We start from the raw sequence: 21,427 nt of genomic DNA, 5'->3' as shown, positions 1-21,427 counted from the left end.
ATAAATTTGTGAGATTTTTCAAGAAATTTTTCCAATTGAAAATTCTTTTTTAAACCCTGAAAGCAGTTCTTAGTTGTTCTATATTGACAATTACAGAGAAATTATCCACAAAATGAAAAGATGGGAGAGAAGATTTCATAATTGACATGCAACAAGTATAAAATATTTAAAGGTAACTTCAGCCTGTATACACTTGTTATATGTTTATGTTTAATATATCAATTATATATTAATATATGAATAACATATATAATTCTACTACATAAAACTAAGTGCTCACAAATATTAAATATCCTGGCAAAAATATTATATTTGGCTAATTTCATAGTACATTTATAAATATTGGATAAAAATAGGAAAATAATTCAAAACTCTATCTAGATCAGTCTTTTTAATACTCAAATGATAGTGTGAAATACAAATTTTGAGTCTCATTTGCTACAGAATAAGGAATCTAGTTATCAGATGCACCTATATAAAATTTCAATTTTATATTTATATTATGTTCAGCAAACTAAAGCCTGTGAGTCAAATTTGCCCCATCACCTGTTTTTGTATATAAAGTTTCATTAGAATACAGTGACACACAATCATTTACATATTGTCTATCCCTGCTTTCATACTACAATGTTAGAGATAAGTGCCCTACAAAGCCTAACATATTTTACTATCTGGGCCTTTACACAAGAAGTTTGCCTACCCCCAATTTATATCCTGTTATACTTTATTCAATATGAAACAAAGTGCCACCCACCCTGCAAGTGCAGTCACTATATAGGTATATTCTGCACAGTTTAGGCCATTGCAAATTGGTTTATTTAATGAAGACAAAATACCAAGGAGTTGGTTTAAAGCAACTGAAAGAACACTGTTACAAATGAAGAATGCACAAGAAAAGATTTTAAGAAAACTCTTGTTTTAAGCATCATGGTTTTGATATTGTGCAGTTGTCAAATTACCATGAGGAAGAACTACAAAAGGAAACATTTCATTTTAGAAGTTTTTTATGTAAATGACAATTTACTACTACCTAATATAGAAACTAGGAGCAGGGATCATAACATTCTTTCCTTAATATATATACACAGTGAGAAAAAGAAATGACAGAAGCACAACATAACTTGCTTCAAGGAACTAGAAAAAGAAGAATAAAGTAGAAAAAGAAGAATAAACTCAGCCCAAAGTTAGTAGAAGGAGGAAGGAAATAACAAACACCATGGCAGAAATAAACAAAAATGAGACTAAAAAGAGAATAGCAAAGATCAATGAAAGTAAGACTTGGATTTTTGAAAAGATAAACAAAGTAGACAAGCCTTTAACTATGCTTACCAAGAAAAAAAAAAAAGACTCAAATAAATAAAATTAAAAATGAAAGGGGAGACATTACAACAGATACCACACAAATACAAAGGACTGTAAGAGACTACTATGAACAATTATACACCAACAAATTGGACAACCTAGAAGAATGAATAAATTCCTACAAACATATAATCTACCAAGATTAAATCATGAAGATATAGAAAATCTGAACAGACCAATTACTAGGTGACTGGTCCCAAAAACCTCCCAACAAAGAAAACCCCAGGACATATGACTTTACTGGTGAATTCTACCACACATTTAAAGAAGAATTAATAACCAATTCTTCTCAAACTCTTCTAAAAATAGAAGAGGAGGAAACAGCTCCAAGCTCATTTTACAAAGCCAGCATTCCCCTATACCAAAATCAGACAAGGGCACTACAAGAAAAGAAAAATTACAGGGCAATATCCCCGATGAACAGAGATCCAGAAGTCCTCAACAAAATATTAGCAATAAAAAGATCACATACCATGATCAAATGTGATTTATTGCAGGGATGCAAGGAACGTTCAACATCCACAAATCAATCAATGATACACCACGTTAACAAAGTGAGGATAAAAATCATGATTATCTCAATAGATGCAGAAAAAAACATTTGACAAAATTCAACATCCATTCACAATAAAAACTCTCAACAAAATGGGTACAGAGGGAATGTACATCAACATTATAAAGGCCACATATGACAAGCCCACAGCTAACATTATACTCAATGGTGAAAAGATGAAAGTTTTCACTCTAAGATCAGGAACAAGATAAGGATGGCCACTCTTGCCACTTTTATTCAACATAGTACTGAAAGTCCTAGACAGAGCAACTAGGCAAGAAAAAGAAATAAAAGGCATCCAAATCAGAAAGGAAGAAGTAAAACTGTCACTATTTGCAGATGACATGTTATTATACACAGAAAACCCTAAAGACTGCACCACAACTGATAGAACTAATAAACAAATTCAGTAAATCTGCAGGATACAAATTCAATATACAAAATTCAGTTCTTTTTTGATACACTAACAATAAACTTCCAGAAAGAGAAATTAAGATAATTCCATTTATAACTTCATCAAAAAGAATAAAATATCTAGGAATAAACTTAACCAAGGAGGTGAAAGATCTGTATACTGAAAACTGTAAGGCATAGTTGATGAAAGAAACTGAAGAAGACACAAATAAATGGAAAAATATTCCATCCTCATGGACTGGAAGAATTAATATTGTTAAAATGTCCATATCACCCAAAGCAATCTACAGATTCAATGCAATGCAATCCCTATCAAAATTCCAATGGCATTTTTCAGAGAAATAGAACAAACAATCCTAAAATTTGTGTAGAACCACAAAACAGACAAAGAGTAAAGCAATCTTGAAAAAGAAGAACAAAGCTGGGGGCACCACACTTACTGATTTCAAACTATATTACAAAGATACAGCAATTTAAGTGGTATGGTGTTGGCATAAAAACAGAGACATAGATCAATGGAAGAGAACAGAGAGTCCAGAAATAAACTCATGCATATATGGTCAATTAATTTACCAAAAAGGCACCAAGAATATTCAATGGGAAAATGATAGTCACTTCATTAAATCATGTTGGAAAAACTGGACAGCCACATGCAAAAAAATGAAACTGGACAGCTATCTTACACCATACAAAAAAATCAACTCAAAATTGATTAAAGACTTGAATGTAAGACCCAAAACAATGAAATTCCTAGAAGAAAACAGGCAGTAAGCTCCTTGACATTGGTCCTGGCAATGATTTTTACCAAAAGCAAGACAACAAAAGCAAAAATAAACAAATGGGACTACATCAAACTAAAAAGCTTTTGCATAGCAAAGGAAACCATCAACAAAACAAGAAGGCAACCTACTGAATAGGAGAAAACATTTGCAAATCCAATGTCTGATAAGGGGCTAATATCTAAAACATATGAAGAACTCATACAACTCAATACGTAAAGTAACCAAACAATCCAATTAAAAAATGGGCAGAGGATCTGAACAGACATTTTTCCAAAGAAGACATACAGACGGCCAACAAGTATATGAAAAGGTGCTCAATATCACTAATCATGAGGGAAATGAAAATCAAAACCATGAGATATCACCTCACACCTGTTAGAATGGTTATTATGAAAATGACAACAGATAAGTGTTGATGAGAATGTGGACAAAAGGGAACCCTTATGTACTGCTGGTGGGAATGTAAATGGGTACAGCTATTATGGAAAACAGTATGGAGGTTCCTTAAAAAATTAAAAATAGAACTACCATATGATTGGGCAATTCTACTTTTGGTTATATATCTGAAGGAAATGGAACCATTATCTCAAAGATATCTGCACTTCCATTTTCACTGTAGCAGTATTTATAATAGCCAAGACATGGGAAAAAAACCTAAGTTGTTTAGCTCATTGATGGGTGAATAAAGAAAATGTGGCATATAGACACAATGGGATATTACTCAACCAAAAAAGGAAGTTAATCCTGCCATTTGCAACAACATGGATGGACTCTGATGGCATTATGCTAAGATAGATAAATAAATTAGAGAGAGAAAGACAAATACTGTATGATCTCACTTATACGCAGAATCTAACAAAAACAGAATTCACAGAAGCAAAGAACAGATTGATCTTTGCAATCTGTAGGAGGTGGATGAAATGGGTAAAGGCAGTCAAAAGGTAAAAACTTCCAGTTATAAGATAAATAAGTTCTGGGAATGCAATGTACAGCATGAGATGATGGATGTTAACTAAACTTACTGTGGTAATCATTTCACAATAAATACGTATAGTCAGCCCTTCATATCTGCGGATGGGGAACCTGCGGATACAAAGAGTTGACTGTATGATACCATTTTATATAGGGACCTGAAAGCATCTGTGAGGGGTCCTGGAACCAACTCCCTGTGGATACCAAGAGATGACTGTATATCAAATCATTATTTTATATACCTTAAACTAAAACAAAGTTATATGTTAATTTTATCTCAATAAAACTGGAATGAAATAAATGATGGCAGCAATGTTTTCAGATATACACTGAATATAAAGTATGTATACACAAGTGAGACTTATCTTAAAAAATTACTTCATTAGATAAATTCAATTAAAAATGGGATAACTGGGGCTTCCCTGGTGGTGCAGTGGTTGAGAGTCCGCCTGCCGATGCAGGGGACATGGGTTCGTGCTCCCAAAGGGGGAGGCCCAAAAAAAAAAAAAAAAAAAAAAAAAAAAAAAAACTAGACCAATTTTAGCTCTGACTATAAGATTCACTTTGGTCTTCATAACTGCACAAAGTAGGAAAAAAATTGGTTCCTCTATTTTAAAAGTGAATGAACTCTGAATCAGAGCTTTGAAAGGCTATGATTTGTTGAAGGCTCTGATTCCAGTGCTCTTTGAACTACAATGTATAATGGGCTTAACGGAATTGTCAAAAGTTAGCATGCCAGTAGTCAAAAAATGCTATTTTTTTGTAGGTGCAGAAGAGGGTCCATATTTAAAAATTCATATTATATTGTATCATATTATATCATAGTATAGTACAGCATATACTGTTAACTCTAATATATATTACTCTAACATACTGAATTCTTAAAAAAACTACTGAAAACATCCCCATACGAGAACTTGATACAGATATTAAGATAATGAATACCTACTTGATATACTATAATACATTATAATATGTATTATAACATACTATATTATACCATATACAATAATATTAAAATATATTAACTATTTAATACTATGACATACATACAATGTTACAGTTATCAAGTAGGTATTCATTACCTTAATATCTGTATCACGCTCTTGTAGGGGTGGGTTTCAAAAACATTTTTTAGAATGAGAGAATTCAGTATGTTGGAGTAATGTGTATTTCTTCATAAACAGTAGAGGGTTCTCTTAGAATTAATCATTTGTTTTCTCTCACCCTTCAACCATATATCTATTTCTACAGATAAGAAAACCTTATAGAAGCTATGACCTTAGCTGGCCTGAGATAATGAATGGGAAGGAAAGAGAACACTGCTAGCAAACTTCAATACATTTAATTTTTATGAAAAAATTCTACTTAATGAATCTCTTTAAATCAATAGTTATATCAATTATCTACTAAGTAATATTTGAACCAGAGAAATTCTATAAATAGAAATCATGGACAAAAGTTTTCAAAGTATTGCTCTAAAATCACAAGTCAAGTGTGTATTATGCCAACTTCTGTAATAAATACTCTCCAAAAACTTCCTAAAGATATAATTAATGATAAAGTCTTTATAGAAACTAAAAGTTTTATTTTTTTAGAAAAGTATTTTATATATTGTTCAAATGAGCCAAAGTAAATTTCTACTGTAGCATAATTAAGGATTTTGAATATTATAATCATAGCTACTTTACTGAGGATTTCTCAATTTAGGAATTCATAAACTATGCCAAAAATTCACTCTCAGAAACAGTACTTTCTCTCAGACTTACGAAGCCTAGAGTCCTAAACACAATCCAATACTACATAAAATATGAATACTACATAAAAGGCAAAAACTAATTTTAGTGACCAACATTTTACTACAGTAGTAACTGAGGTGAAATAACTGCCTCTAATAATGACTGCAATCATTAACTAATCAAATGAGCACTATATTTTAAACACTATTGACTATTAGAGCTGTTAGATAACTTTTTAGTTTAAAGGCCATGATCTCAAATAACAGATGGTATGTTATATTCTTGAAAGCAGTAAGTGTAAATGATGGAAAACAATACACTATTAAGAAGGAAGTAAGGGGAGGAAGAAGAACAAGTGATTTCCTTGGATATAAAGCTTAGGTATTTTGAAACACTCAGGAATTGTAAAAAACCAAAATCAAATTGTTATGGTGTGTAATTACAAATAATACACTGTTAGCAACACATACTGCAAATTAGTTAATGATCATGCCCAGACTTAAAGATGGTATAAGTTTATATTTTAATTTGGAGACATACTGTACATTAGGGTATATTAGGATAATATTTTAAGTAAAAATATTTTAACCATAAAGACATTATTTTTGCATTTAATATACTGCTTGAAGTATATTTTAATAGAAGATATTGTTTTTAATTTAAAGTTTTTACAAAGGTTATGTTGGTTCTCCACTCCCATCTCCCCTTGGCAAGGAAGAAACAAGGTGATAGTAAAAAGACTGGGAAGATAACAGCCCCAGGAAATCAGAACAGAATGGATTCTGAGCCAATCTTGTAACAGCTATAGAGCAAAATAAAGGTAAAGAATAAATTAAACAGACATGAATATGAGTAGGTCTCCTTTGGAGCTTAACAAAAACTAGTAGTTGACAGGGTGGAAAGAGGTATTACAAAGTTCAGGGAACAGCTGAAAATTATGTAGCTTTTGAGCTACGATCTACAGGTGGGAACATAAAAGATAAATATACAATTTTAATCTGCACACAAAAGCATTTTCTAACATGTTAGCAATACAGTCTATTCATTCAACAGGCATTTAATATGCTCTTTTTTTTTTTGTGGTATGCGGGCCTCTCACTGTTGTGGCCTCTCCCATTGCGGAGCACAGGCTCCGGACGCACAGGCTCAGCGGCCATGGCTCACGGGCCCAGCCGCTCCGCGGCATGTGGGATCTTCCCGGACTGGGGAACGAACCCATGTCCCCTGCATTGGCAGACAGACTCTCAACCACTGCGCCACCAAGGAAGCCCAATATGCTCTTTTTATGTAGTAGGTATTATGCTAGGTACTAGGGCATACACAGATCCCCACAGAAATAAAATTAAATGTAACAATGTCACTTTACATTTAGCAAGTTCACACAACAGACAAAAGTAAGTAACCTGTACTGGGAGTCATAAACCTATACCCCTACCATTCAAAATTTACCAGCTTAAAGCATATTCAAGGAATTTAAAATTACCCTAAAGGATGGCTATTTTAAATATGGGTATCAGATGAAATTTTATGGCTCTTCCAAGAAAGGAAAACCTATCAAGAATTCTGGCCCTAAGGATCAATAAAAAAGTATCCCAGCAATATTCAGTTTTTACTTAGCAAACACCAATATGTCAGAATATGTGATTTTTCTGTGACTCTCTGAAGAAAATACCAAGTAATGTGTACTACAAAGGGTCAGTAATCCACAACTGGCCTTCCTATGCATGTAATTTTAAAAGTCCACAATTATATACCACTGCTATTGTTAACTTAGTAGCAGAGATCTAAAATAAAAGCAAAATTAGTACATTGCTGAAAAGCAGATATTAATTCTATGGTATAAATAAAGCCCAAAAGATATCTACATGGGATCCCGAAATGAACCTAAGCATTGATGAAAAGGTTCACTTAATATAGTTGCATATATATTGATATACGTGTGTGTATATACATACATGCACATGCATACACACAAACACCATACTCTAACAGGCAGACACACCCAGATTAGTTACTCACTAACATCAACATATCAAGTATATACATTTGTGTTAAAAAGTATATTTAGGAAAAACACTGGATTAGTACTAAAAACTTCGTATTCACAAGCAATGAAATTACATGTGGAAAAAACCAGGAGAAATAATACAGCAGTTACTAATTAGGAGCTATATTCATTTCTTGATATTCAGCTATAAGGATTCTTTGTTAGAACAGAGCTTAGAAAAGCAAGGCTGGCATAAATAAGCTGACAGAGGGCAGGGGAGAAAAAGATGGTCTAGATCAAGGGGACAAGAGGGTACCACTTTCCATCTTTCCATCTGACTCTTCTAAAGTTGTATAACTTATACTCTTTAGTTTATATATATAAGCCACTTCCAAACTTTCAGTGAAAATTAATAAAGACAATCTTTATCTAAAAGACAACAATTCTAGTGCAAGCCACTACATTCTAACAAGCTCTTTTACCTAAACGATTCTGAAAAGATGCATTCAAGTTAAATACTAAAGACTATTAAAGCTAAAATCTTAATTAATTTTTATAGATCTGACAGCCGTAATTTAAAATCTGAAAGCTTCACTAAAATAGTACAAATATTAGTGATTCAGAGGCAATCTTTTTTCATTTTTGAAAGACAAAACCAAATAAATTAACAGTGAGAAAGTAAACGTTTGAGAAGACAAGAATAAAAACAGATTAGTCGTGACACGTTATTTATTCGAATACAGTTCTTAGTAGTAATACTGTTTTCAACGAGCTTTTTTTGATAGAGAAGGTACAACGGCATTTTACAAAACTAATAACCAATACACCTTCTGTATCTCCTAATACATTAAGTGCAGTTACACAACTTTCTGTGATGATGCAAATGTTCTCTCTCTGCATTAATAAGGTAAACACTTGTCACATGTTGCTACTGAAAATACAAATTTTAAATTGTATATAGTTTAAACTTAATAGCCTAAAGAGACTAGTGACTGTCATATTGGACATCATAACTCTAGAGTTTCATGTATTTGTTAATAAGTATAAATCTAAGTTCTTAATGAACTTCTTTCACAGAATGTGAATTTAAAAATCAAATAAACTATCACCTCTGTTGCCTTAAAAACTATATCCCAATCTATTTATATTGCACGGGCTAAACAGGTCTTACCACACAGCATCATTAAATTTTATATATACATATATAAAAAAATAGTATACAAAAGAACACAAAATTATATTTTCTATACAAACTGCCACTGTATTCTCAGCACTTAAGACTTTTTTTCCTCCTGGAAACAATACTATCTATGTAACCAGAGAATTTAACTCAGAACCATGAGGAAAAAACCCACAAAAAACCCCCAAAACAAAACAAAAAAAACCCAAACAAATAAAAATACCAAAGAACCTTTAAAACTGATGATTTAACCCAATTTAAGAGGTAACTACCATTCCCTATTACTCTTCCATAGAAAAGGGTAAAACTACATATTTTAAAAAATAAAACATTCATAACTAATCACCTCCTCCACAAAAAGATGAAATAACCTGTTATATAACTTTCTAAACTATATACATTCAAACTATTCATCAGTAATTAACTCAGAGACAGATCTGTGAGAAAACAATATTAAGAGACACTTAATATTCTTAAAAGAATTTATAATGTTGAGTTTTTTATACCACATAGCTTTACTGAGACTTTAGAAATTAAAACTCAGTCAATTTATTACCTAATTATAGAGAATGGATTCTCTCTACAGTCAAAATAACTTTTAAAAAAGTTGTTAAATACATCTATTTCAGTCATCCATTCGAATCATTCACTTGATTAGCAAGCAACTTTCAAAAATACTGAAATAATTAAACAGCAAAAGGAACTCTTCTCTGTGAACCAACAGTAAAAATCACGACTACGGTGAGTAGTAGGGGTGGGAGAAAAAGAATTTTCAATGAGAACTTTTTATCTATTATTACTGCAAATAATTTCACTGTTGTTTTATATTGTTCTTTCCATGCAGTAGTGTTTCAATTTTTGTAAATTTCCATTTTTTTTATCCATAGTAACCCTAAAACTTAAAAGAAAACTCACTAGAACACAGATGACATCAGAGTAAGTATTCTTACCTTTATTTGACTTTGATGGTTTATTCTTGATAGGTTTAAGGGAACTTCTTGATTTATCCTCTCTATCTTTAATAAGTTTCTGAACATCATCCAAAGACAGTTTTTGCAGGACTACTACAGGCTTAGCTCCTTTATTTAGATCTTCAACTAATCCCATTTTTTCTACTTTGTCTTTCTGCTCTCCTTTCATTTCCATTTTCTTTGTCTCCTGAGTAATATTGCCATCTTTATCCCTCTTGATTTTTGGAATGACAAAATTTTTCAATGCACCAGACCTGCCCCCCAACAAATAACTTGGAAATTCTGCCTTATTGTCAGGGTGTGTTTTATTACTGTCTACTTTACTCTTGTTACCCTCTGTCCTTTTATCATCTTTACTATTTGGTGATTTAAAACCAGGCTTATCAGGTCTTGATTTATTAGAATCTCCTTGTTTAACACGAGGACTGTCAGGTCTTGCTTTCTGCTCCCCAGAAGATGGTCTTTCCCGTGAGTCCCCTGATTCATGTCTGTGTTTTCTTTCTATTTTATCAGGTTTTGAACCATCAGATTTAATGCCATGTTCATTTCTACTAGAGGATCTCAATGTTTCTGGTCTTCGAACCCTAGATTGATCCCCCCGATGTCGTTCAGATTCACTCCTGTCATCTGACTTTTGTTTACTATCATGGTCACGTCTTAGTGACTCAGAAATAGATCGCCCATCAGGTCTCTGCTTTAAGGCTTCAGCTCTTTCTGATTTTAACCGAGGTGAATCAGATTTAATGTCCTGTTTATGTTTAGACACTTCAGGTTTTTTCTCTGTTGATGGCTTTCCAGAATCCCTCCTATTTTCATGCCTATGTTTTGGTGTTTCAGGCCGACCTTCAGTTTTTTGCTTTGGAGTTTCAGGTCGGCCCTCACCTTTCTGCTTTGGAGTTTCAGGCCGTCCATCACCCTTTTGTTTTGGGGTTTCAGGATGCCCATCACTCTTTTGTTTTGGAGTTTCAGGTCGGCTTTCACCCTTTTGCTTTGGGGTTTCGGGTCTTGACTTTGTTGTTTCTGATCTGCCATTATTTTGTTTGTTGTCATTTAACTTTGTGTCAGACACTCTGTTTTCATTCTGTTTAGGCTCAGCTGTGGTGCTCTCGTTTTGTCTGGATTCGATCATTCTGTTCTCATTCTGTTTAGGTTCTTCTGTTTGTACCTCAATTTTAGTTTCTATCTTACTTTCACTAGATTTTGCCTCTACCAATCTGTTTTCATTTGGTTTAGACTCTGCCAATCTACTTTCGTTTTGTTTCACTTCACTCTTTAAAAGCTCAGGATCAGACTTTTTTTTAGGAGTCTCAGGATGGTTTTCTGGTGTAGATTTAAGATTTCCAATAATATCTTCCTGAAGAACAGAAATAGGTGCATCATTACACTGTTTGATTTCTTCAGGCTTTTTTATGGAGTCTGAATCCTGAGTTACAGAGGCCTGAGAGTCCACTCTTCCTGCCTGATGAAGATCAATGCTAACCATTAATGCTGGCCTTGACCCATTTCCCGTAGAACCCGTCTCCTGAGAAGCTGGTCTATTACCTCCTGTAGCACCCCCAGCCTCCTGTGGGTAAGAATCTTGTTTTCTTTTTTTCAAAGGCTTATCTGAAATTCAAAGATAAATATTCAGTATCAGTAATAGACATATATTCTTATCTTATTAAAAACCATATGGACTTTGACTATTTTTTAAAGTCACATTTTTAAAAAATGTGGTGAATGCAAATGTCAATACACATATATAAAATAGTAGGCACGAATGGCATAATACTTTTAAACCAATGTTTGAGGTAATAGTCATGCTTGCTGTACCTCAATAAATATTAGCGAGTATAGTATAAAGATCATTTAAACTGCTAACTGAATAAAAACTACAAAGAGCCCCAAATCTGCCAATATACAAAACAGGGTGCTTTTGTCACATGTAAGAGAAGTATGGAAAAGAATAAAACTCAAAAGAAAATAGAAATCATGCCACTGGAAAATAGGTAAATGAGGAGAGTAAGAAAAAAAAAAAAGAATTTAATAGTTTATTAACCTTTGATCCAGGATTCAAATTCTTCAAGGTGTCAATAGCACAAATGGAATTTAAAAGCTAACACACAGTTAGAAGTATCCTTAGACAAGGAAACATAATTATAAAAATGAGAAGCATATAATAAGAACTTTTTAGGTAAATGCTATCTTTCTTAAGCAACTTCAACTGAAGAAAAATGCTTCAGCTCTTCAACATAAAGTTCTAGGGGTCTATATACTGGCTTAAGAAGAAATTATTTACAGTATTTATGTGCAATTTAAAAACAAAAATACACACAAACACAAATCTACCACTATAATAAAATGTCATGGTATTTTTAACAGCTATGTATTTCTGTGCATGATTCCACTTGACTCAAGAGGCTCCTAGGTCATTTTCTATAAACTGAATTTCCAATTCTATAAAGTGAATTTCCAATTAGGTCTTGGGAATCATAACATGATATATAACTATAACATTATAGCACCCTGAGACTTTGCCTGCTTTAATGATACTTGCTGAATTGCCTGGCTGTTTTAAAAGTTATTTTTAATCTTTTTTATTATTCAGGAGAATCTTTAGATTCTCTTATACTATTCATTAATGTGATACAGTATCACTTAAGGAAAAGATCACAAGGTGAAAAGTCAAAATGACCACTAAAAACAGCCCCTTAATATTAGGGAACCAAGTTCTGAAAAAAATGTTCTTAATAATAATGATGCTTTTATACACCAAAGTTTCATCATTTTGTTTTGAAAGTGAGAAGTAGCAGTCCCTTACAGCTTACAATCTAATCAAATATTACTAAAATTTACTTCAGATATTTGCCAGTAATTTTTTGAAGAACTAAGCCATTCTGCTTTTTCAGTAATTCATAAGTCAAATCTATCATCACATATACTCCACTTGCGAAATAACTACACGATGATAATAATAAAGTATATTATCATTAAACTGTTTTCCCTAGTTAAAACTAACCTGGTAAGAACTTATATGAAGCTTTCTGAATCAATACCTAAGAAAAAAGCACTTAGAATACTAATTTATAGAATTTTGCTTTTGAATGTTCTGCCACACAAAATCATCTTTATATCTTGCCAATGGGCACACCAAATAATTATTACCTCAAAAACAGGATGCTTGTAACCTTATACTTATCCCTTAAACTTCTATGATAAGCATTTAGAAAAACATTTTAAGGATCTAGAAATTTAAATAGTATAACCTAATCTAAGATTTTTATATTTTTCAATGAAATATGCTTCATGAAAGTCATTAAAATGGTAACCTAAGCATACTTAAGAACTATTAATAACAGATCTCAGGCATCTGAAGATCTCTCTTAAGAGATCTGTGGCTCATCCTATTAATATGAACAATCTGTCTTTCAGAAGAACATTAAAATAACTTGAAGGCTAAATTTTAAAAGATTACAAAATACTTAATAATTAATATATCATTAACCTCATTGTAATTTATCTTTCATTATTAAAATGGAAATTTAGCAAAGTGTTTAATTTCAAAGAAATTATCATGTTCGATTTAGTTATCTTTATAGATACTATGATTATTTATAATAAAAACATGAAAAGCATTTGCACATGAGTGGTGTATGAAGACTGGGGAAGATCTTATAATTTTCTCTACTATGCATAAAATATTGCTAAATACAAAGTTTAAAATTTTCAACTATTGAAAGGTACTACACCTCTTCTGTAAAACCTGGAAAAATTCCATTACTGCTGCAAGAACTCTTGGATACGTTAAGAGCATGCAGGTTCTGATTCACTTCATCTGATTCAGTTCCACCACGAACTTATTCCTGTAAAGTGGCTCTGAATCTGCACAGGCCACTTTTGTCTATTCACTTTTGTTATCAGTCTTCATTATATAATAATCTTCACCTAATGATGAAAAGCCATCTCTATGAAGAATAATTTTAATATTTGGGACACTATTACCTGTAAGCCCTCTAAAGCACTGGGAGCCATAAAATTAGCTATCAAAATACAGGTGTTCCTGAAGAAAACACATACAAAAAGATATAATTTTAAGACCAACAACACTTGTCATCTTGATACTGGTATTTTGAAAATAATATCTGGCCCTTAAAGAAATTGTGAACTCAATTGTGCTTGTACGAAACAAACTATATCACTTGCCTAAATCTACAAGTGATAAATGAAAACACTTAAAGCAAAAAGCAGAACAACTGTACACACAATAGCCAATTATGAAAAAGTCCCATCCCTAAACCACAGTACAGGCTAAGTGACTAATTGTCCTATTCCTGTCCCAAATCCCAGTCTCTTATTCCAAATGACAATAGATAATAATTTACTTCTAATCAGGGTTACAGTGCAAGAATATTTTAACATCATAAAAAACATTAGTGAAGCTAGATCATTCCTTATACTTGCTAACATGGAAAGTGGACCTTGGGAAAAGATGAAACAGGCAAAGATGAACAAAGAAACCCCCTCTTAAACAAGAGGAAGCAGGAATTTTCAGCACATGGAGATATTAATGTCTATGACAGCTCATCCCAGAAGCAAAGAAAAAGAGCCTTTTGAAATTAATTTATGTAATTACAGATGTTAAAAGTTTGAGCAAAAGACTGAGAAGAAGGTCCTTCAGGAATATAATAAAATATTAGGTTGCACAGAATTAACCTATCAGTGTATATAAATCTCTCCAAAGAAGAGAGAACAGGCTAAAGGAACATAAATATCTAGCAGCCAGAAAAGTGTCTTCTGTGTGTGGAACAGAGGTGTATTAGGTTATACCACAGCCTGTGTAAAATATTTCTAAGAGTATTCTATCTCTTTTCCTGAATTCCATAGTTATCAAACAACCATGTTTGCCAAACTTTCTAATCTATTTACAAGGTACACATTTTTGATTTATGGTCTATTGAGGGGAACGCTTCATTCATTCGTAACAAATGAATATAATGGGAAACAAGCTCAGAAACTAGAGCAGAGCACTCAGTAAAACCATGTATACCACACAAGTAGTCTTGTTTGCTCCTTGCTACCAGCAATAAAATAGTTATAAAAAAGTACTCAGTGCCAAACTTTAGAATACAGTAAATATCAATTTTACAATATACAGTAGTTCTAAAATGTAGTGGTAACTAGTGATAAATTCATTTCAAAGAAGTATTTCATTTCTCAAGGGCCGACTGTAAGACTACCACTTCAGAAAACTTTACTTTTATTTATGACCTCACCTACAAACTTAGAGCAACATACCAACCCTTTAATCTTTCCAAAATCTCAAGATAACTGCTTATATATAAAACACTATCTCATCATACAATGCAGAAGTTGAATATAAAATGACAAGATACAAATGTTAGCTGGTACCTAAAATTCCAAAGGTTTTCAAATAAAGCTGTCAGAAGGCAATTTAGAGATGACAGCACTAATATGAGGTCGGCCAAATCAGCAAAACCAATTTGGAAAAACCATCTAAATCAAACTGAAAATCAGATAGTTCATCTTTTCCCTTAAATCTTCATAGAACCAGATACCTCTGTAAGTCAAATTACATTGTTTCAAAATTGTAAGTCAACTTTGCTCACTCAACTTTTCAATTATCTTTGTTATAGTCATACCATCAGAGATTACAGAGAAAACTGATAATTAAAATTAAAATATATATAACAAGTATCAGGAAGAACAGTATGATGCTGTCTGTCGATTTTGTTTTAATCTCCCAAAGAAAAGTTAGTAGTCTAAAATAAGTTTGCTAACATGCAATTAGCATTATTTACTATCCTTATTTCCATTCAGTTTTTAAAAGTAAAATCTTTGGTTTTAACAAATATGATACAGTAAAAGTTCAAAAAAGTAAGAAAAAATGTTCACCATTTCCTCTGCTTTCATTCCTACCAACAATCAGGTCATTAAAAAAAGATTATACTCCTTTTAAAGAATATAATTTTCCAAAACACAGATTAAAACGTCATGCAAAAGTTCAGTTCTCAAGGCAACTAATATTTCTTGGTCAAGAAATTACAATTGTATATGTTTTCTGCAAAACTGTCACAGGACTCAGGAATTTTGGAAAGGTTAATATTATTGAGAGCAGCTGAATAATATTGCTCTCTTCATATGACATGCATATACTTTTATAAGAGGTTAGAGGAAGAGATATATATTGGAACACATAGAGTTATTTCCTAAATCCCACACTACTAAGCAAAGAGAAAAAAGGGCAAGCAACACTTTATTTCATCTTTAACGTCCATAATTTGCTAGTTAAAAACAAAACAAAAAAACAACACCAGTTCCCTAGCCAATAAAATGAAGATTTCTAGCAATCTCTTTATTTGCATCTACCCGTGATTTACGCACTTAGCAAACACTAGTACAACAATTACCAAATACAGTCTGTTTTTCCAGTAACATTAAAAAGAGACAAATGATACACAGGAAACATAATATGAATCTTCAGCATGTTTCTCAGCAGAGGAACACAATTATCTAGAAATGATCCTGTCACATAATGAACAAGATCATAGAAAAAATGAGCTCTAGTCAACATCAAGAAGTTTTGCTTTATAATGACCAAATAGAAACTCTAAGAACTATAAATCAATCTAGAATAGTTAACTATAAAATTAAATATTAAAGTATTCTTTGGTTTGAATGTTCAAATATGTATATGCGTCTACTGTAGAGACATCAAATTCATAAATTACTAATTTCAACCACTGATTCATTAGTCTCTCTAAAAATTTAAGAGATTTTATACATAATGTTCACCAAATAATCAAGAAATTAACAAAACTTACTTTGATTATAATTTTTATAAAGCACAAAAAGAAAGCCCATAAACTCATAGAACAGGTGTCTTGAAAACCCATCCTAATACACTAGTCAGACAAAAGAGAACACTTAACCATAATCACCAACAAAAGATCCCTGATTCTTAAAGTTTGCTATTTCATATTAAAATTCTTTCCTAATTTTTTTACTTAAAAAAAACTTCACATTTATTAAGAGGTGACAGAATTAGAAACTAAGTGAAAAACCTAATCGCATAATAAACATACAAACTTTTCTTAAATGTAATGATTCAAAATAATTCTATAGTGGTTAACCTTGTTTTGGTAGAAAAAAGGTGAAGATGCAAAATTCTATTAACATAACTTGTGAAAAACACATGTAATATAGAAATGCTTATGTTCATTTTAGTAGACAAACACAGATAAAATCACTTGGTATATAATAGGTGACAGATGTGTTATATAGAATTACCATATCTCAGATAGTGGTTTTAGATAAAAAATGAAATTAAGCTTTAACTTCTGAGGGACGAGCATTTTAGTAATAAAACCATAATTGAGGAGAAACATTAAAAATTATAAAATATAATGAGAAAAAGAGTTACTTTAAAAAACTTTTTTGACATTATAATTAAATATTTGCCAAGAGCATGAAGTGGTAGTAATGAGACTATTTTACCTTTATCTTGAACTTCTTTTGAAAAGCGCTCCCTTTCAATAGCTGATTCTCTCTCTATTCGCTCAATTTCAGCCAATGCATCCAATTCCACTTCATCATATATAGGTCCCTGTTGTGATACCTGTTGCTGATTCTGTACCACAGAAGTCTGGGGCTGTTTTGTAGCAACTGAAGTGTTCTGCTGTAAAACAGGCACTTGATTTGCTGGAAGGAATGCTGTTTGTTCTTGCTGCGACAAACACTGAGCAGCATTTAGTGGGCGGTTTACATCCTGTGGAGTAATGGGTGTTTTTGAAGTCTGTCCTGGGTACTGCACATTAAAAGGAATATCATTTTCTGAAACATTGCTATTTTCCATACCAGAAAGCATATCCTCTTGCTGGTCCATGTCTGAAGACCTTACTCGAGAAAGTCTTAATGTAAGTTTAGTAGAGTCCTTGGATGGAGAGCTAATGATATCATACATTGCAGCTTTCTCACTCTGGTCTTTTTCATCCTTGCCTAATTTCATCTTCTTTTGCTTCTTTTGTTTTCTTTCTGGAGAATCTAACAAGATGTCTGGTGGAACATCTCGAGGTGATGAGCAAGGTAGAGACTGAGACTGTAGGATTAAAGGTGGTCTTGATCCTACAAAAACAATTCAACAGGAACGAACAGTTGTGCTAGTTTTACATTTTCAGACAATGTGATAGACATATTAAATAAGTGACAATACAGTACCACTAGAAAAAATGTTAAATTATCTCATCCAAGCTACTTATTTACAGAATATGAAAAGAAAGCCTAAAGATGTGTCCCCCATGGTCTTTTTGCTTGCTGGTAGATGATCCAGGTTTGAATTAAAATATGAGTATTCCATCTTCCAGACCAGTATTATTTCTATTTTTTCACGTAAAAAATATAAATACTTAGCTTGAAAATGGCAAAGACTTCACTATTTCTAAAGATGCAACACAAATATTTTGGGTATGATAATCTCTATTCTCTCACTTATTATCGAAGAAAACTGACGTGTATAAAGTAAAAATAAGTCTGTCAAATTACAAAAAAATAAAAAAATTAATCCTAGGGTGTACACTCACAGGAATACTTAATGGTATAAGAAAAATGAAGTGGGAAAAATTACAATGATCAGTCTCCACTTACTTAAAAAATTGGTGGTAAAGTATTAATTTATACCTTTATGTGGTCTTCTCTTTCTCCCTCCACTTAACATCATTCACATACTCTCTTCAGCTTGCTAATCCTCCTTTTATTAGAAAAATATGCAGGTCCAGCAAATAAAATATCTTCAGCCCAGATCCCATTAAATTAAACACTATACGATACAAGGAAGTGTTAAAAGTAAGCTAATCGAATGGGAAAATTTTTCCTAGTTAACAAGTTGTCAATGAGGAAGAACTGCATCAATATGCTTCAGAAATAAAAGTATAATTGTATCTGAATAATATATACATTTCTTTGAATTAATTATAAAAATTTAAAAAACCCATAGGAAATTATAAAAATCAGTCAAGCTAAAAGTGCTTTATATATGGTTGGCCAAAAAATGTTCGTTTGGGTTTTCCATAACATCTTACACATTATAACACGTCATATTGCCTTTTTATTTAAAGTTTACGTGTCACATTATATATATTTTAGAACAAACTTTAAATTCCAACAATTTATCTAAAAATTAAACTAGGCTAATTGAAGATGCATTCAACCTTCAAAACTAGTTGGAAAAAACCCTCACGAACAGAAATAGAGGCTTCTGATGACTAATGTGTTCGTGAGGTTAACTGTCCTAAAGTTTTCTTCTCTTTCTATCTAAAGTTATCTATCCACCTAACAATCCATTCATCCATTCACTCATCTATCCATCCTCAACAGTTAGAGGGAAAATGGTCTGGTTATCTAGAGCAACCAGCTATCCCACTGTTATTCCTCCCTGGCACTCTGATTATTTCTTACTCTGAAAATACTTGTGAGATATGTACCTAACTTTGACACCTAAAGTACAAATAGAGTTACTCTGGAAGTTGTTCTCTCTTTCAGAAGCTGGGTTACTTCTATGTCTGGAAATTCACAGAATTATAGAATTAGAATGGCTCATAATTCTAATGATTGAATTAGAATGGCTCATAAAAGTTCAACTTTCGCCTCATGAAGAATATCCCTGATCAAAGAGTTGGAACATAATCTCTGAAAAAAAAATCTTTACAATGAGGCAGACCAGCCCATGTTTTAGACGGCTATAATTAGAATTTGTCACAGATAAAATTTATTATCAGCTATATTGCAATTAATTAAAAGCTACTTCTTTAAAGTGGATACAATATTCTCTTCCAACAAACTTGGATGACTCCAATTATTAGACCTTAGTTTTAAGTATTTTAAAAAATAGTTCAAACATGGACTCAGAATTTTGTGACTCTATTATACACAGAAGACCACACAAGGTTCTTTGGGAATTTGAAGATAAATAAAATAAAATTCACGTCCATAAGATAGTACAGGATAAGTTATTAGAAAAAACAGAAACTAACGGCTTGGGGAAACCAGGGAAGGGTCAATAGAAGATCACCCATTTAACTTAGAATTTGAAGAATTAATACGATTTTAATAAGCAGAAATGAAAGTAGGTGTAAGAGATCTAGTGAAGTAATTAACATAGAACAGGCCAGATTTTGATAAATGACTACCTAAGAAGTAAGAGAAGACTTTAAAGATAATTCAGGATTTGGAATAGCATTAAGAGAAACAGGAATGGCAGAAAGAACAGTGAGTACAATTTTGAACATGAATTTGAAATACCAGCTAGATATGAGGAGGTTTTGTCCGGAAATGAAAAATTACAACTTGGGAGACAGGACTGGAAGCAAAAGACATTGATTTGAGGGCCCTGTTCATAAAAGTAACAAACGCTATTACCAAAACTGAGTAAAATAGCCAAGGAAAAAAGTACAATGGAAGATTAAAAATCTAATGATAGGAATCTTGAGAAATGATAGAGCAGAGAAAAGAGCTAATGAAGAAAAAAAAATCAATGAAAAAAGGATGAGGAAAATAGGTGGATTCAATACAAAATAAGTTTGGGGGGGAGGGTGAAGATTGGGGAAAGCTGATCAATAATTTCAAATATTTAAGAAAGATGAAAAAGACTGTGGTTTGAAAAGACCACTGGATTATTATTAAGAATGATACTGTATATATCTGAAAACAGTATCAGTAAGTACAGGTTCATTTTTTCCTACAATAAGTGAAAAACAATAGAGAATAATTTTTGGTAACTGCATTAAGAAGTCTGAATTCTTTACTCAACTTGAAATGTGAAAAATTTAAGGAAATTTTAGTTACAATGATACCTTTTGGAGTTCCATCACTTCCAGCAGGGGAACATACTGGCTGTGGAGACCTCAAGGGAAAAGATGCAGCATTCCTCATTGTTGAAGAATCTCCATCCTAGGAATAGAGTATAACATTTATATCTTGAATGATAGAAGAGGCTTTATAGAAATCTTAAAGAGAACCAATAAAAGACATAAATTACTGACAGGTAAAGTGTTGGTATTCAAAAGCATTATTCTTCTGCACTTTCCTGTTTTCTTCGTGGTATATCTTAGAAGAATTGAAATTGTATCCAAAAGAATCAACAGCCTAAGCATAGCAATGAATAAGAAAACTGGTATTACTAGTATGCTCCATTTTTGTTTGCTATTTTCTACCAAAGGAGCTCTGAACATCCCACCAGGCTGTAAATGTAAATGTCTTGAGGGCAGAGTCCAATGTCATCTTTGTTAAACTTAAATACATGTAACTTATGCGATAATACCACCAAACCAATGACAAGACAGATTTCCAGTATGTGGAATATTTCAGTAACATTAAAGCAACATTAAATTTCAGGGAAAAAAATTTCTGTACAAGTCTTAGAGGGAAAAAGAGCTAAGCACTAATAAATAAAGGCTCATTATTTAAGAGGACATCT

General features: G+C 32.3%; 1 protein-coding gene across 3 annotated transcripts in view; it reads right to left on the bottom strand.

The window, feature by feature from the left end:
• NIPBL (NIPBL cohesin loading factor) overlaps nucleotides 1-21,427 on the bottom strand; it is a 189,101-nt gene that overhangs the window by 79,354 nt on the left and 88,320 nt on the right. For 2 of the 3 annotated variants that reach the window (XM_024754593.1, XM_024754592.1), the window contains exons 8-10: nucleotides 20,805-20,901; nucleotides 17,455-18,081; nucleotides 9,940-11,565 (exon numbers count right to left, since the gene is read on the bottom strand). In XM_024754593.1, coding sequence (XP_024610361.1) covers nucleotides 9,940-11,565; nucleotides 17,455-18,081; nucleotides 20,805-20,901 — 2,350 coding nt within the window. The remainder of the gene's footprint in view (nucleotides 1-9,939; nucleotides 11,566-17,454; nucleotides 18,082-20,804; nucleotides 20,902-21,427) is intronic. The other variant, XM_024754594.1, reaches the window with a different exon arrangement.

Source organism: Neophocaena asiaeorientalis, unplaced genomic scaffold (genome assembly GCF_003031525.2).
Source record: "Neophocaena asiaeorientalis asiaeorientalis breed wild unplaced genomic scaffold, Neophocaena_asiaeorientalis_V1.1 scaffold229, whole genome shotgun sequence".
Taxonomy (NCBI): Eukaryota; Metazoa; Chordata; class Mammalia; order Artiodactyla; family Phocoenidae; genus Neophocaena; species Neophocaena asiaeorientalis.
This window is presented reverse-complemented; position numbering and strand designations above follow the sequence as displayed.